Consider the following 19,629-nt stretch of genomic DNA (forward strand, 5'->3'; position numbering starts at 1 on the left):
GCCTCCACACTGCCAGATACATCTGTCCCCACAGTGCCACATACACATGTCCCCACAGTGCCAGATACACATGTCTCCACAGTACCAGATACATATATGCCCCACAGTGCCAGATACATATATGCCCCACAGTACCAGATACACATATGCCCCACAGTGCCAAGTACACAGATGCCCCCAGTGCCAGATACATATATGCTCACAGTGCCAGATACATATATGCACACAGTGCCAGATACACATGTCCCCACAGTGCCAGATACATATATGCCCCACAGTGCCAGATACATATATGCTCACAGTGCCAGATACACATGTCCCCACAGTACCAGATACATATATGCCCCACAGTGCCAGATACATATATGCCCCACAGTGCCAAGTACACAGATGCCCCCAGTGCCAGATACATATATGCTCACAGTGCCAGATACATATATGCTCACAGTGCCAGATACACATGTCCCCACAGTGCCAGATACATATATGCCCCACAGTGCCAGATACATATATGCCCCACAGTACCAGATACACATATGCCCCACAGTGCCAAGTACACAGATGCCCCCAGTGCCAGATACATATATGCTCACAGTGCCAGATACATATATGCTCACAGTGCCAGATACACATGTCCCCACAGTGCCAGATATGCCACCACAGTGCCAGCTATGCCCCTAGTGCCAGCTATGCCCCTAGTGCCAGATATACATGTCCCCACACAGTGCCAGCTCTGCCCAGTGCCAGATATACATATCCCCCAGTGCCAGCTATGCCCCCAGTGCAGATATACATGTCCCCACAGTGCCAGATATATATGTCCCCACAGTGCCAGGTATGCCCCTAGTGCCGGATATATATGTCCCCACAGTTCCAGATATGCCCCCAGTGCGAGATATACATGTCCCCCCAATGCCAGATATACATGTCCCCCTAGTGCCAGCTATGCCCCCAGTGCCAGATATACTTGACCCCACAGTGCCAGCTATGCCCCCAGTGCCAGATATACATGTCCCCACAGTGCCAGATATGCCCCCGGTGCCAGATAAATATGCCCCCACAGTGCCAGCTATGCCACTAGTGCCATATATATATGTCCCCACAGTGCCAGCTATGCCCCCAATGCCAGTGACCCCACAGTGCCAGATATGCTCCACCAGTGCCAGATATATATGTCCGCCCAGTGCCAGATATATATGTCCCCACAGTGCCAGCTATGCCTCCAACGCCAGTGTCACCACAGTGCCAGATATGCCCCCCCAGTGCCAGATATACTTGTCCCCCCAGTGCCAGCTATGACCCCAGTGCCAGGTATACATGTCCCCACAGTGGCAGCAATGCTCCCGTGCCAGAAACACATGTCCCCACAGTGCCAGATATGCCACCACAGTGCCAGATATGCCCCTAGTGCCAGATACACATGTCCCCACACAGTGCCAGTTCTGCCAAGAGCCAGATATACATGTCCCCACAGTGCCAGCTATGCCCCCAGTGCCAGATATACATGTCCCCACAGTGCCAGCTATGCCCCCAATGCTAGTGTCCCCAAAGTGCCAGATATGCCCCCCCAGTGCCTGATATACATGTCCCCCCAGTGCCAGCTATGACCGCAGTGCCAGGTATACATGTCCCCACAGTGCCAGCAATGCCCCAGTGCCAGATATACATGACCCTCCCCCTCCCTCCCTTCTCCCGTGCTGCTCACAGCGCTGCTGCTGTCTGTGAGGGGAGGAGAGCGCCTCTCCTGCCCCTCACTCTCCGGCGGCGGTGTCGCTCTTCAATTAGGCGCTGGTCCGTGAGCCAATCAAAGCTCTGATTGGCTCGCGGACCGGCGCTGAATTGAAGCGTGACACCGCCGCTGGAGACAACTGTATGTGCCGGGCATCGGTGGCCAAGAGCCGGCCGAGCCGCATGTGGCGGATGAAAGAGCCGCATGCGGCTCTAGAGCCGCGGGTTGGCCACCGCTGATCTATAGTATCTTCCTACCAAAGCAGCTTCTTTAGAGATGGCAAATGGGCAATTTTAAAGTCTAGCAATGGTATGTGGGAATTATCAGGCAAATCAGGCTCTGAAAATCTGTTCCACCGATTGCCCATGACACAAGAACATCCAACCATAGAATACCAGACTGCCGTAATTATCTACGGACATACTATGGACCTGATCACTCTTCTGTGAATTTGCCGAGGTTTGCGTTCAGATAGTCGCCGCCCAGACAGAGTGAATAACTGCCCCGTCTGTGTACGCCATGCGAAAAGCTTTCCATACGCTGGCCAGCTGCAAATCCATTTGCAACTCACTCACCATCTAATGTTTTTTTCCAGTCTGTGCGTATCCCAGGACCTACTCCTACAGTGCGATAGAAACTGGCTGTTCGGGGCCGGAGCTGACGTCACACACCTTCCCTGAAAACGGTTGGGAACGTCTGCGTTTTTCCTGACACTCCCAGAAAACGGGCAGTTACCACCCACAAATGTCCTCTTCCTGTCAATCAACTTGCGTACGCCTAGCGATCAAAAAAGTAGCTGGTTTTTTTTTGCAGTTTGGCCTCGCGCCTGCGCAGACGATCAATAATCATCCACTGTGCAAATTCGCACAACAGCGATCAGGTCTGAATTAGGCTCTATGTCGCTAGTTAAGAACAAACTATGAGTCTGCTTGCTAGAAATCCAATGTTAGAGAATACCATACAAAGGGCCCATTTATCAACGAGTATTAGCTATTTAAACTCATGTTTTTCAAACACATGACAGGAGCCGATTGGCTGGAACACCATTTATCATATGCAACAAGTTTTAAATAGCTAAAACTCTTTGATAAAAGGGCTCCAAAGATTTGCCAGCTCTGAGAAATGCCTGACTGAAACAATAGATAGATTGTGCCAGCTGGTGTTGGGAGCGGGTGAGACCGCCGGTCAGCATATTGACGGTGGGATCCCGGCAGCATACCGACGGCAGGATCCCGGGGGGGGGGGGGGGGGGGCGAGTGCAACAAGCTCCTTGCGGGCTCGGTGGCGACGACACCCACAAGTGGAAATAGTCCCTGTTGGTCGGCATGTCGACCGTCGAGATAGTGAGGGGGCGGGATGTTGGTGGAGGTCATGTGACCGTCGGTCTCCCGACCGCCAGTCACATGAATACCACCCGTTGGGAGTGATAACCATGCTCCTTGAGAGAGCTCAGAACTAGACATTTCACGTGACTAGAGAAGGTCTAGATGAAAAGGCACAGAAGTTGATTGATCGAGTCTACATTGATGTATCCGGACTGTTTGGGCCAATCATGGGCAATGCATAGCGTCTGCACCTCTCCACTGAGCTTCCAAGGAGGATCCACAAAATGTTCCTGTTGCATCACAGTAGGGTTAGTCTAGGTACAAATTGGCCCACATTTGATGAACTGGCTCCTTACTCTAATAGAGGTTCTCAAAGTACATCTTTACATCCAACTCACATCCCATTGTGTAAATGTCACAGTGTCTATAAGAGTCTTACATAGCAGTCAGTCCTCCCTATAGTATCCACTGAAGGAGCGTACCACAGACTCTCTAAGCTATAAAGTTATCTATCGATAGAAGGGGATGGAGACCACCGGTCACAATACTGGCACCCACATCCCAAACCCTCACTATCATGACGGTCGGCATGCCAACAGGGACTATTCCCACTTGTGTATGTCCATGACACTCATGGAGTGGGAATAGAACTTGCGCTTGCCACCAAGCCCGCAAAGGGCTGCCCTCCACCACCCCACCCCGCCGCCGCCAGGCATCCAAATGCTTGGAACCCACCGTCGGTATTGTGACGGCGATCTCCTAACCACTGGTTACATGTACTCAACCCCTCAGTCTTCTATTGTCAGTGCATAGGCATGTAGTCACACACATTCTGTTCCTTAATCAGGTGAAATGAAAGCCTGCATCAGATACTTCTATTAGATTTGAAAAGTTTCTTCATAATTCGAGGTCAGCTGTCCCAAAAAGGGTTACTCACTTTACAGGTCTTGACTGCAACCTCTTTTTTTGTGGAGAGGAGCACTCCAGGGTCACCTTGGGATATATGGTATCCTGGAGTCAAATTGCTGAGAGGCTTTGTGATAATGAAGTATCAGGGGTCCATTCTTCAACCCCCCACATATTCATACTTTGCCCAGTCCTGAGATTAAGGCATATTTCTAATGACCACTGTATTGGCTTTGTCTTCTGCAATTGAGTTCTGCAGAACTAGCAACTTGTCCAGTAAAAATTTCAGTCTTAAAGTTCTTTGTCAACCCAGACTTTCAGAAGCCAGAAATAATGAATCTCAAGGGTATTCCAAACTACACTGACGTCTTTGAGATAAATGAGCACAAATAAGTTCACTGCCCATCTACTGTATTAAAGATTTCTACTAAATGAGGGGAAAAGAATGGGATTATGACTATGGGGGTCATTCAGATCTGACCGCTGCGGTGCTGCGATCAGATCTGAACTCGCATGCACTGCGCCGGCGCATTGCGCGGCTGCAACGGGCATCGGCGCCCTGCGACGGTATGGTGCGAAGAATCCATACCCACGGGCGATTGCAAGGAGATTGACAGGAAGAGGCAGTTTATCGGTAGCAACTGACCGTTTACAGGGAGCATCCGGAAAATGCAGACGGGATCAAATGTTTTCAGGGAGGGTGTCTGACGTCAGCTCCGGTCCGGATCTGCTCTCATCGCACTGGAAGAGTAAGTCCTGGGCTGCGCAGAGACTGCACAAAATCATATTGTGCCGCTCCGCTACACATGCGATCGCACACCTGCACAGTGAAAACCCACTGCCCTGTAGGCGGCGACTGTCTGATTGCAGGACTGCAAAAAACGCAGCCCATCGATCAGATCTGAATGACCCCCTATGTGCACTTTAAGTGCTGCTCATTCTCACACAGGAGAGTGGCAGCTTTTATAAGGCATATTTATGGAAGCTGCAGGTACAGATGTCACCCTTCTACGTACAGGTAGACATGTATTATAAATGACCCCATCTGTGTGCTTCTCTCACCTTGTGTCCAGCGTCTTCTAGAAGATGTTTGGTTTCTAGTAGAACTCGTCTCATGCCGGGGTTTGGTTTGAAATATCCGTCTTCTTCATAGTATCCAATACGGAGAGGTTTGGTAGAGGAGTAAATCTATAGAACAAAGGTCAGCGGGATGACGGTGGGTCATAGTGATGGTCACTAAATGTCAGGAAAGCGAAATATGTGGCGGAATGTAATGGCTTCCAAGTTTGCCGGATGTGCGGGATGCCAGCTGACGTTTCTTTAAAGCGGCAGTCATTTACAATGCATGTTTTCGCTTTGTAAATGACTGCAGCTTTAAAAAAAACATCCAAGCTCGGCAGAGAACCCGCGCCTCCGGCAAACTCAGACATTTACATCCCGCTGATAATATCTGTACTGAGCTCCCATCACCGCAACAGATCTATTCCTGTTTCTGTAGTAACCTCATTATTGTCTTTTGTCATTTGTGGAAAGCCATATAAATATTCCAACTCCCAGGAGGATATCAGAGTTAAGGGTGCCCCCATCCACCCAGTTCCCATACACTCCACACTTATTATATGTGTAGGTCTCATTACCTTCTCATTGAAATAAATAGGTGGTACACTTGGGTCTAGCCGAAACATCTCATCACACAATAGAGCCTTCATGGAAAGAGCCAAAGCATCCACATCTCTCGCCATAGGTCCGTTGCATGTTGCCACTGATATAATAGACAAACAGTTAATGTGTACATCTTACAGCCCACTAATGTCACACTGAGAAGACACTCCAAATAAATGTGCAACCATTTGTCACTGGTACACAGTACTGCACTACTCATACACCCCATTACACTGATATACAGTACTACACTGCTCTTAAACCCCATAACACTGATATACAGTACTGTACTGTACTGCTCTTACACCCCATTACACTGATATACAGTACTACACTTCTCTTACACCCCATTACACTGATATACAGTACTGCCCTGCTCTTACACCCCATTACACTGATATACAGTACTACACTGCTCTTACACCCCATAACACTGATATACAGTACTGTACTGCTCTTACACCCCATTACACAGATATATAGTACTGCGCTGCTCTTACACCCCATTACACAGGTATATAGTACTGCACTGCTCTTACACCCCATTACACTGTTATACAGTACTACACTTCTCTTACACCCCATTACACTGATATACAGTACTGCCCTGCTCTTACACCCCATTACACTGATATACAGTACTACACTTCTCTTACACCCCATTACACTGATATACAGTACTGCCCTGCTCTTACACCCCATTACACTGATATACAGTACTACACTGCTCTTACACCCCATAACACTGATATACAGTACGGTACTGCTCTTACACCCCATTACACAGATATATAGTACTGCGCTGCTCTTACACCCCATTACACTGGTATACAGTACTGCACTGCTCTTACACCCCATTACACTGTTATACAGTACTGTGCTGCTCTTACACCCCATTACAATGATATACAGTACTGCACTACTCATACACCCCATTACACTGATATACAGTACTGCACTGCTCTTACACTGATATACAGTACTCCACTGCTCTTACACCCCATTACACTGATATACAGTACTGCGCTGCTCTTACACCCCATTACACTGATATACAGTACTGCACTACTCATACACCCCATTACACTGATATACAGTACTGCCCTGCTCTTACACCCTATTACACTGATATACAGTACTACACTGCTCTTACACCCCATAACACTGATATACAGTACTGTACTGCTCTTACACCCCATTACACAGATATATAGTACTGCGCTGCTCTTACACCCCATTACACTGGTATACAGTACTGCACTGCTCTTACACCCCATTACACTGTTATACAGTACTGTGCTGCTCTTACACCCCATTACACTGATATACAGTACTGCACTACTCTTACACCCCATTACACTGATATACAGTACTGCGCTGCTCTTACACCCCATTACACTGATATACAGTACAGCACTACTCATACACCCCATTACACAGATATACAGTACTGCACTGCTCTTACACCCCATTACACTGATATACAGTACTCCACTGCTCTTACACCCCATTACACTGATATACAGTACTGCGCTGCTCTTACACCCCATTACACTGATATACAGTACTACACTGCTCTTACACCCCATTACACTGATATACAGTACTGCACTGCTCTTACACCCCATTACACTGATATACAGTACTGCTCTGCTCTTACACCCCATTACACTGGTACACAGTACTACACTGCTCTTATAACCCGTTACACTAATATACAGTACTGCGCTGCTCTTACACCCCATTATACTGATATACAGTAGTGCACTGCTCTTACACCCCATTACACTGATATACAGTACTGCACTGCTCTTACACCCAATTACACTGGTACACAGTACTGCACTGCTCTTACACCCCATTACACTGGTACACAGTACTGCACTGCTCTTACACCCCATTACACTGAAATACAGTACTGCACTGCTCTTACACCCCATTACACTGATATACAGTACTGCACTGCTCTTACACCCCATTACACTGATATACAGTACTGCACTGCTCTTACACCCTATTACATTGATATACAGTACTGCGCTGCTCTTACACCCTATTACACTGATATACAGTACTGCACTGCTCTTACACCCCATTACACTGATATACAGTACTGCACTGCTCTTACACCCAATTACACTGATATACAGTACTGCACTGTTCTTACACCCTATTACACTGATATACAGTACTGCTCTGCTCTTATACCCCATTATACAGATATACAGTACTGAATTGTGCTCACACCCCATTACACTGATATACAGTACTGCACTGCTCTTACACCCCATTACACTGATACACAGTACTGCACTACACATACACCCCATTACACTGATATACAGTACTGCACTGCTCTTACACCCCATTACACTGATATACAGTACAGCACTGTTCTTACTCCCCATTACACTGATATACAGTACTGCACTGCTCTTACACCCCATTGCACTGACATACAGTACTGCGCTGCTCTTACACCCCATTACACTGATACACAGTACTGCACTACACATACACCCCATTACACTGATATACAGTACTGCACTGCTCTTAGACCCCATTACACTGATATACAGTACTGCACTGCTCTTACACCCCATTACACTGATATACAGTACTACACTGCTCTTACACCCCATTACACTGAAATACAGCACTGCACTGCTCTTACACCCCATTACACTGGTACACAGTACTGCACTGTGCTTACACCCCATTACACTGATATACAGTACTGCACTGCTCTTACACCTTATTACACTGATATACAGTACTGCACTGCTCTTACACCCCATTACACTGATATACAGTACTGCACTACTCTTAGACCCCATTACACTGATATACAGTACTGCACTACTCTTACACCCCATTACACTGATATACAGTACTACACTGCTCTTACACCCCATTACACTGATATACAGTACTGCACTATTCTTACACCGCATTACACTGATATACAGTACTGCACTGCTCTTACACGCCATTACACTGATATACAGTACTGCACTACTCTTAGACCCCATTACACTGATATACAGTACTGCACTGTTCTTACTCCCCATTACACTGATATACAGTACTGCTCTGCTCTTACACCCCATTACACTGATATACAGTACTGCGCTGCTCTTACACCCCATTACACTGATATACAGTACTGCACTGCTCTTACACCCCATTACACTGATATACAGTACTGTGCTGCTCTTACACCCCATTACACTGATACACAGTACTGCACTACACATACACCCCATTACACTGATATACAGTACTGCACTGCACTTACACCCCATTACACTAATATACAGTACTGCACTGTGCTTACTAGAGATGAGCGGGTTCGGTTTCTCTGAATCCGAACCCGCACGAACTTCATGTTTTTTTTCACGGGTCCGAGCGACTCGGATCTTCCCGCCTTGCTCGGTTAACCCGAGCGCGCCCGAACGTCATCATGACGCTGTCGGATTCCCGCGAGACTCGGATTCTATATAAGGAGCCGCGCGTCGCCGCCATTTTCACACGTGCATTGAGATTGATAGGGAGAGGACGTGGCTGGCGTCCTCTCCATTTAGATTAGAAGAGAGAGAGAGAGAGAGAGAGATTGACCTGATTTACTGGAGCTTAGGAGTACTGTAGAAGTGTAGAGAGTGCAGAGTTTACTAGTGACTGACCACAGTGACCACCAGACAGTGCAGTTTTATTTAATATATCCGTTCTCTGCCTGAAAAAAACGATACACACAGTGACTCAGTCACATACCATATCTGTGTGCACTGCTCAGCCCAGTGTGCTGCATCATCTATGTATATATATCTGACTGTGCTCAGCTCACACAGCTTATAATTGTGGGGGAGACTGGGGAGCACTGCAGTGCCAGTTAATAGTTATAGGTTATAGCAGGAGCCAGGAGTACATATTATATTAAAATTAAACAGTGCACACTTTTGCTGCAGGAGTGCCACTGCCAGTGTGACTGACCAGTGACCTGACCACACTGACCACCAGTATAGTTAGTAGTATACTATATTGTGTGATTGCCTGAAAAAGTTAAACACTCGTCGTGTGACTTCACTTGTGTGGTGTTTTTTTTTTTATTCTATAAAAAACTCATTCTGCTGACAGACAGTGTCCAGCAGGTCCGTCATTATATAATATATACCTGTCCGGCTGCAGTAGTGATATATATATATTTTTTATATCATTATTTATCATCCAGTCGCAGCAGACACAGTACGGTAGTTCACGGCTGTAGCTACCTCTGTGTTGGCACTCGGCAGTCCGTCCATAATTGTATACCACCTACCCGAGGTTTTTTTTTCTTTCTTCTTTATACATACATACTACTACATCTCTTTATCAACCAGTCTATATTAGCAGCAGACACAGTACGGTAGTTCACGGCTGTAGCTACCTCTGTGTCGGCACTCGGCAGTCCGTCCATAATTGTATACCACCTACCCGTGGTTTTTTTTTCTTTCTTCTTTATACATACATACTACTACATCTCTTTATCAACCAGTCTATATTAGCAGCAGACACAGTACAGTACGGTAGTTCACGGCTGTAGCTACCTCTGTGTCGGCACTCGGCAGTCCGTCCATAATTGTATACCACCTACCCGTGGTTTTTTTTTCTTTCTTCTTTATACATACATACTACTACATCTCTTTATCAACCAGTCTATATTAGCAGCAGACACAGTACGGTAGTTCACGGCTGTAGCTACCTCTGTGTCGGCACTCGGCAGTCCGTCCATAATTGTATACCACCTACCCGTGGTTTTTTTTTTTCTTTCTTCTTTATACATACATACTACTACATCTCTTTATCAACCAGTCTATATTAGCAGCAGACACAGTACAGTACGGTAGTTCACGGCTGTAGCTACCTCTGTGTCGGCACTCGGCAGTCCGTCCATAATTGTATACCACCTACCCGTGGTTTTTTTTTCTTTCTTCTTTATACATACATACTACTACATCTCTTTATCAACCAGTCTATATTAGCAGCAGACACAGTACAGTACGGTAGTTCACGGCTGTAGCTACCTCTGTGTCGGCACTCGGCAGTCCGTCCATAATTGTATACCACCTACCCGTGGTTTTTTTTTCTTTCTTCTTTATACATACATACTACTACATCTCTTTATCAACCAGTCTATATTAGCAGCAGACACAGTACGGTAGTTCACGGCTGTAGCTACCTCTGTGTCGGCACTCGGCAGTCCGTCCATAATTGTATACCACCTACCCGTGTTTTTTTTTTCTTTCTTCTTTATACATACATACTACTACATCTCTTTATCAACCAGTCTATATTAGCAGCAGACACAGTACGGTAGTTCACGGCTGTAGCTACCTCTGTGTCGGCACTCGGCAGTCCGTCCATAATTGTATACCACCTACCCGTGGTTTTTTTTTCTTTCTTCTTTATACATACATACTACTACATCTCTTTATCAACCAGTCTATATTAGCAGCAGACACAGTACAGTACGGTAGTCCACGGCTGTAGCTACCTCTGTGTCGGCACTCGGCAGTCCGTCCATAATTGTATACCACCTACCCGTGGTTTTTTTTTCTTTCTTCTTTATACATACATACTACTACATCTCTTTATCAACCAGTCTATATTAGCAGCAGACACAGTACAGTACGGTAGTTCACGGCTGTAGCTACCTCTGTGTCGGCACTCGGCAGTCCGTCCATAATTGTATACCACCTACCCATGGTTTTTTTTTCTTTCTTCTTTATACATACATACTACTACATCTCTTTATCAACCAGTCTATATTAGCAGCAGACACAGTACAGTACGGTAGTTCACGGCTGTAGCTACCTCTGTGTCGGCACTCGGCAGTCCGTCCATAATTGTATACTAGTATCCATCCATCTCCATTGTTTACCTGAGGTGCCTTTTAGTTGTGCCTATTAAAATATGGAGAACAAAAATGTTGAGGTTCCAAAATTAGGGAAAGATCAAGATCCACTTCCACCTCGTGCTGAAGCTGCTGCCACTAGTCATGGCCGAGACGATGAAATGCCAGCAACGTCGTCTGCCAAGGCCGATGCCCAATGTCATAGTACAGAGCATGTCAAATCCAAAACACCAAATATCAGTAAAAAAAGGACTCCAAAACCTAAAATAAAATTGTCGGAGGAGAAGCGTAAACTTGCCAATATGCCATTTACCACACGGAGTGGCAAGGAACGGCTGAGGCCCTGGCCTATGTTCATGGCTAGTGGTTCAGCTTCACATGAGGATGGAGGCACTCAGCCTCTCGCTAGAAAAATGAAAAGACTCAAGCTGGCAAAAGCAGTAGCACCGCAAAGAACTGTGCGTTCTTCGAAATCCCAAATCCACAAGGAGAGTCCAATTGTGTCGGTTGCGATGCCTGACCTTCCCAACACTGGACGTGAAGAGCATGCGCCTTCCACCATTTGCACGCCCCCTGCAAGTGCTGGAAGGAGCACCCGCAGTCCAGTTCCTGATAGTCAGATTGAAGATGTCAGTGTTGAAGTACACCAGGATGAGGAGGATATGGGTGTTGCTGGCGCTGGGGAGGAAATTGACCAGGAGGATTCTGATGGTGAGGTGGTTTGTTTAAGTCAGGCACCCGGGGAGACACCTGTTGTCCGTGGGAGGAATATGGCCGTTGACATGCCTGGTGAAAATACCAAAAAAATCAGCTCTTCGGTGTGGAGGTATTTCAACAGAAATGCGGACAACAGGTGTCAAGCCGTGTGTTCCCTTTGTCAAGCTGTAATAAGTAGGGGTAAGGACGTTAACCACCTCGGAACATCCTCCCTTATACGTCACCTGCAGCGCATTCATAATAAGTCAGTGACAAGTTCAAAAACTTTGGGTGACAGCGGAAGCAGTCCACTGACCAGTAAATCCCTTCCTCTTGTAACCAAGCTCACGCAAACCACCCCACCAACTCCCTCAGTGTCAATTTCCTCCTTCCCCAGGAATGCCAATAGTCCTGCAGGCCATGTCACTGGCAATTCTGACGATTCCTCTCCTGCCTGGGATTCCTCCGATGCATCCTTGCGTGTAACGCCTACTGCTGCTGGCGCTGCTGTTGTTGCTGCTGGGAGTCGATGGTCATCCCAGAGGGGAAGTCGTAAGACCACTTTTACTACTTCCACCAAGCAATTGACTGTCCAACAGTCCTTTGCGAGGAAGATGAAATATCACAGCAGTCATCCTACTGCAAAGCGGATAACTGAGGCCTTGGCATCCTGGGTGGTGAGAACCGTGGTTCCGGTATCCATCATTACTGCAGAGCCAACTAGAGACTTGTTGGAGGTACTGTGTCCCCGGTACCAAATACCATCTAGGTTCCATTTCTCTAGGCAGGCGATACCGAAAATTTACACAGACCTCAGAAAAAGAGTCACCAGTGTCCTAAAAAATGCAGCTGTACCCAATGTCCACTTAACCACGGACATGTGGACAAGTGGAGCAGGGCAGGGTCAGGACTATATGACTGTGACAGCCCACTGGGTAGATGTATGGACTCCCGCCGCAAGAACAGCAGCGGCGGCACCAGTAGCAGCATCTCGCAAACGCCAACTCTTTCCTAGGCAGGCTACGCTTTGTATCACCGGTTTCCAGAATACGCACACAGCTGAAAACCTCTTACGGCAACTGAGGAAGATAATCGCGGAATGGCTTACCCCAATTGGACTCTCCTGTGGATTTGTGGCATCGGACAACGCCAGCAATATTGTGTGTGCATTAAATATGGGCAAATTCCAGCACGTCCCATGTTTTGCACATACCTTGAATTTGGTGGTGCAGAATTATTTAAAAAACGACAGGGGCGTGCAAGAGATGCTGTCGGTGGCCAGAAGAATTGCGGGACACTTTCGGCGTACAGGCACCACGTACAGAAGACTGGAGCACCACCAAAAACTACTGAACCTGCCCTGCCATCATCTGAAGCAAGAAGTGGTAACGAGGTGGAATTCAACCCTCTATATGCTTCAGAGGTTGGAGGAGCAGCAAAAGGCCATTCAAGCCTATACAATTGAGCACGATATAGGAGGTGGAATGCACCTGTCTCAAGCGCAGTGGAGAATGATTTCAACGTTGTGCAAGGTTCTGCTGCCCTTTGAACTTGCCACACGTGAAGTCAGTTCAGACACTCCCAGCCTGAGTCAGGTCATTCCCCTCATCAGGCTTTTGCAGAAGAAGCTGGAGACATTGAAGGAGGAGCTAACACAGAGCGATTCCGCTAGGCATGTGGGACTTGTGGATGGAGCCCTTAATTCGCTTAACAAGGATTCACGGGTGGTCAATCTGTTGAAATCAGAGCACTACATTTTGGCCACCGTGCTCGATCCTAGATTTAAAGCCTACCTTGGATCTCTCTTTCCGGCAGACACAAGTCTGCTGGGGTTGAAAGACCTGCTGGTGAGAAAATTGTCAAGTCAAGCGGAACGCGACCTGTCAACATCTCCTCCTTCACATTCTCCCGCAACTGGGGGTGCGAGGAAAAGGCTCAGAATTCCGAGCCCACCCGCTGGCGGTGATGCAGGGCAGTCTGGAGCGACTGCTGATGCTGACATCTGGTCCGGACTGAAGGACCTGACAACGATTACGGACATGTCGTCTACTGTCACTGCATATGATTCTCTCACCATTGAAAGAATGGCGGAGGATTATATGAGTGACCGCATCCAAGTAGGCACGTCACACAGTCCATACTTATACTGGCAGGAAAAAGAGGCAATTTGGAGGCCATTGCACAAACTGGCTTTATTCTACCTAAGTTGCCCTCCCACAAGTGTGTACTCCGAAAGAGTGTTTAGTGCCGCCGCTCACCTTGTCAGCAATCGGCGTACGAGGTTACATCCAGAAAATGTGGAGAAGATGATGTTCATTAAAATGAATTATAATCAATTCCTCCGCGGAGACATTGACCAGCAGCAATTGCCTCCACAAAGTACACAGGGAGCTGAGATGGTGGATTCCAGTGGGGACGAATTGATAATCTGTGAGGAGGGGGATGTACACGGTGATATATCGGAGGATGATGATGAGGTGGACATCTTGCCTCTGTAGAGCCAGTTTGTGCAAGGAGAGATTAATTGCTTCTTTTTTGGGGGGGGTCCAAACCAACCCGTCATATCAGTCACAGTCGTGTGGCAGACCCTGTCACTGAAATGATGGGTTGGTTAAAGTGTGCATGTCCTGTTTTGTTTATACAACATAAGGGTGGGTGGGAGGGCCCAAGGACAATTCCATCTTGCACCTCTTTTTTCTTTTATTTTTCTTTGCGTCATGTGCTGTTTGGGGAGGGTTTTTTGGAAGGGCCATCCTGCGTGACACTGCAGTGCCACTCCTAGATGGGCCCGGTGTTTGTGTCGGCCACTAGGGTCGCTTATCTTACTCACACAGTCAGCTACCTCATTGCGCCTCTTTTTTTCTTTGCGTCATGTGCTGTTTGGGGAGTGTTTTTTGGAAGGGCCATCCTGCGTGACACTGCAGTGCCACTCCTAGATGGGCCCGGTGTTTGTGTCGGCCACTAGGGTCGCTAATCTTACTCACACAGCTACCTCATTGCGCCTCTTTTTTTCTTTGCGTCATGTGCTGTTTGGGGAGTGTTTTTTGGAAGGGCCATCCTGCGTGACACTGCAGTGCCACTCTCAGATGGGCCCGGTGTTTGTGTCGGCCACTAGGGTCGCTAATCTTACTCACACAGCTACCTCATTGCGCCTCTTTTTTTCTTTGCGTCATGTGCTGTTTGGGGAGTTGTTTTTGGAAGGGCCATCCTGCGTGACACTGCAGTGCCACTCCTAGATGGGCCCGGTGTTTGTGTTGGCCACTAGGGTCGCTAATCTTACTCACACAGCTACCTCATTGCGCCTCTTATTTTCTTTGCGTCATGTGCTGTTTGGGGAGGGTTTTTTGGAAGGGACATCCTGCGTGACACTGCAGTGACACTCCTAAATGGGCCCGGTGTTTGTGTCGGCCACTAGGGTCGCTAATCTTACTCACACAGCTACCTCATTGCGCCTCTTATTTTCTTTGCGTCATGTGCTGTTTGGGGAGGGTTTTTTGGAAGGGACATCCTGCGTGACACTGCAGTGACACTCCTAAATGGGCCCGGTGTTTGTGTCGGCCACTAGGGTCGCTAATCTTACTCACACAGCTACCTCATTGCGCCTCTTTTTTTCTTTGCGTCATGTGCTGTTTGGGGAGGGTTTTTTGGAAGGGACATCCTGCGTGACACTGCAGTGCCACTCCTAGATGGGCCCGGTGTTTGTGTCGGCCACTAGGGTCGCTAATCTTACTCACACAGCTACCTCATTGCGCCTCTTATTTTCTTTGCGTCATGTGCTGTTTGGGGAGGGTTTTTTGGAAGGGACATCCTGCGTGACACTGCAGTGACACTCCTAAATGGGCCCGGTGTTTGTGTCGGCCACTAGGGTCGCTTATCTTACTCACACAGTCAGCTACCTCATTGCGCCTCTTTTTTTCCTTGCGTCATGTGCTGTTTGGGGAGGGTTTTTTGGAAGGGCCATCCTGCGTGACACTGCAGTGCCACTCCTAGATGGGCCCGGTGTTTGTGTCGGCCACTAGGGTCGCTTATCTTACTCACACAGTCAGCTACCTCATTGCGCCTCTTTTTTTCTTTGCGTCATGTGCTGTTTGGGGAGGGTTTTTTGGAAGGGACATCCTGCGTGACACTGCAGTGCCACTCCTAGATGGGCCAGGTGTTTGTGTCGGCCACTAGGGTCGCTTAGCTTAGTCATCCAGCGACCTCGGTGCAAATTTTAGGACTAAAAATAATATTGTGAGGTGTGAGGTATTCAGAATAGACTGAAAATGAGTGGAAATTATGGTTTTTGAGGTTAATAATAATATGGGATCAAAATGACCCCCAAATTCTATGATTTAAGCTGTTTTTTAGGGTTTTTTGAAAAAAACACCCGAATCCAAAACACACCCGAATCCGACAAAAAAAATTCGGTGAGGTTTTGCCAAAACGCGGTCGAACCCAAAACACGGCCGCGGAACCGAACCCAAAACCAAAACACAAAACCCGAAAAATTTCAGGCGCTCATCTCTAGCGCTTACACCCCTTACACTGATATACAGTACTGCAGTGCTCTTACACCCCATTACACTGATATACAGTACTGCACTGCTCTTACACCCCATTACACTGATATACAGTACTGCACTGATCTTACACCCCATTACACTGATATACAGTACTGCACTACTCTTAGACCCCATTACACTGATACAGTACTGCACTGTTCTTACACCCCATTACACTGATATACAGTACTGCACTGATCTTACACCCCATTACACTGATATACAGTACTGCACTACTCTTAGACCCCATTACACTGATACAGTACTGCACTGTTCTTACTCCCCATTACACTGATATACAGTACTGCTCTGCTCTTACACCCCATTACACTGATACACAGTACTGCACTGCACTTACACCCCATTACACTGATATACAGTACTGCGCTGCTCTTATACCCCATTATACAGATATACAGTACTGCACTATTCTTACTCCCCATTACACTGATATACAGTACTGCTCTGCTCTTACACCCCATTACACTGATATACAGTACTGCCCTGCTCTTACACCCCATTACACTGATATACAGTACTGCACTATTCTTACACCGCATTACACTGATATACAGTACTGCACTGCACTTACACCTCATTACACTGATATACAGTACTGTGCTGCTCTTACACCCCATTACACTGATATACAGTACTAAACTGCTCTTACACCCCATTACACTGGTACGCAGTACTGCACTGCTCTTACACCCCATTACACTGATATACAGTACCGTGCTGCTCTTACACCCCATTACACTGATATACAGTACTGCACTATTCTTACACCCCATTACACTGATATACAGTACTGCACTGCTCTTACACCCCATTACACTGATATACAGTACTGCACTGCTCTTACACCCCATTACACTGGTACGCAGTACTGCACTGCTCTTACACCCCATTACACTGGTATACAGTACTGCACTGCTCTTACACCCCATTACACTGGTACGCAGTACTGCACTGTTCTTACACCCCATTACACTGGTACGCAGTACTGCACTGCTCTTACACCCCATTACACTGGAACGCAGTACTGCACTGCTCTTACACCCCATTACACTGATATACACCAAGGGGTGGATTGGGATGGAAAAGCAGCCTGGCAAAGTAATGGAAGCAGCCCTAATGGGGGTGGGGATTGTTGTGGGGGGGTGGTCTGTTGAAGGGGCGGGATTCATCTTTATAGGGTCTGATTCTGAGTTGGACACAGTTGCATCCTTACTTGCGTCTTTTGATGCAGTTGCTTCTGTGACTTGATGCTAATGACGCTACAATGCAGTTCCCTAGTGTACATCCAAATATACATGGACTGAGATGCCCACTTTCAGTGTCTACAGATGCTGCAATCATGATTTGTGCATCTTTAGACGCCACCATCGACCGCACCATTGAAACTCTCAAAAGCCCTATGCTAGAGCAATTCATCTTCTCTATTTGCAACAACTATCAGCAACACGCCCACACTACAGTACAACTGTGTCTGATTACCCAACTCCCTGTAACCACACAGGAATTACCAACACATTTCTAATATACTTCTTGATGCCTTGCCTTCACAAAAAGTAAATTGCTCTTTAGTAAATCTTAGGAATTGCATAATTCTGCAGCTTTGAATTTGGACAGAACAATACAATGAAAAAAATCAAATAAAAGGTAGTGTCATTGGCTGTAGCCCTTCCCCTGGTGTACAAGCGTGCACAGTGGCGGGCTAGGTCGGGGGGCAGGGTGCCAGATGCCCCCCAGGCCGGTCCCATTTTCAGTGCCTTGGGCCACCCTCAGACACTTACAGACAGTCAATCCCCCTTCACCACCGCCCACCGGACAGAACGGCCATTGTCTATTGCACCCCCGCAGGCTGCAGCTGTGGTAGATACAGTGAGGGACCCCACAATGCAGCAAACTTTTCCCCAGCTCCCGTCAGCAGGGCAGTGCCGCTATTCGCAGGTATTTATGGGGCGGGGCCTAATGCTGTGAAGGTCCCGCCCCATCAGAGACCTGTGGCTGTGCTGTAGTCAAGTATTGCTCACTCCCCCTCCCATTCTCTCTCTCATTTCCCCCCCGGCAGACACAGACTGGTGGGAAGGGCTTACAGTATGGCCCATTTTTAAGGACTCTATGCCACCACCTCATTCTGTGCCATTTGGGCCTAAAGGTCTTTTCAAGGGCCTTTGAAACTTGTTGGCTGATGTACTATTGTTGCTGGTTGCAAAGGGGCCCCATAACAGTTCAAGCTTCAGGGCCCCAAAAAATGTAGGTCAGCCACTGAGTTGGTCCATTGAAATCATAAAATTCAAAACCTCAGATATCCAGTGATAGATATCTATTGGCAATCCAGGATATAGAAGTATCCTGTGTGGAATCCATCCCCTGCCCTTAATGCCACATTATACAGTATCCTGCCAGTAATATTACTGAAATTACTGACATACACTAAAAGTGTACTTTTCTTACACCCCATGGTAAATTTTCATTTGACATTGTTTACATTTTGGCCATAAACACGCCAAGAAGCAAGCAGCAATGATATTAAAAGCAAAACATGGTAATGCTGTTAATGTCACTGCCATTTTAAATTTCGGGATTGAACCAGGGCCGTCTTTTCATATGGGCTCAATGGGCTCTTGACCAAGGGCCCCAGGAGAAAAAGGGCTTTAGGCTGATAGCTGAGGGTCCCCTCTTTCCAGGGGCACCAGATTTTTGAAAATCGGCCCAGGGGAACTGGAGATATCCGACTTCAAAGCAGTGGTCCCCATCCAAGCCTGTTAATTGTTCTTCCCAGCCAGATATATCAAGTTCTGTCTGACTTAGCGTTTTTCTGAGGGTATACTCCAAAAGCTGGGACTCTCCTCTTTCAGTGGACACTGG

At 47.3% G+C, this 19,629-nt stretch overlaps 1 protein-coding gene across 2 annotated transcripts in view; it reads right to left on the reverse strand.

Annotated features, from left to right (window-relative positions):
• LOC134957546 (vitamin D3 hydroxylase-associated protein-like) overlaps positions 1-19,629 on the reverse strand; it is a 179,169-nt gene that overhangs the window by 133,230 nt on the left and 26,310 nt on the right. For both annotated transcript variants that reach the window (XM_063939525.1, XM_063939526.1), the window contains exons 7-8: positions 5,598-5,722; positions 5,023-5,148 (exon numbers count right to left, since the gene is read on the reverse strand). In XM_063939525.1, the coding sequence (XP_063795595.1) occupies positions 5,023-5,148; positions 5,598-5,722 (251 nt within the window). The remainder of the gene's footprint in view (positions 1-5,022; positions 5,149-5,597; positions 5,723-19,629) is intronic.

Source organism: Pseudophryne corroboree, chromosome 9, assembly GCF_028390025.1.
Source record: "Pseudophryne corroboree isolate aPseCor3 chromosome 9, aPseCor3.hap2, whole genome shotgun sequence".
NCBI lineage: Eukaryota > Metazoa > Chordata > Amphibia > Anura > Myobatrachidae > Pseudophryne > Pseudophryne corroboree.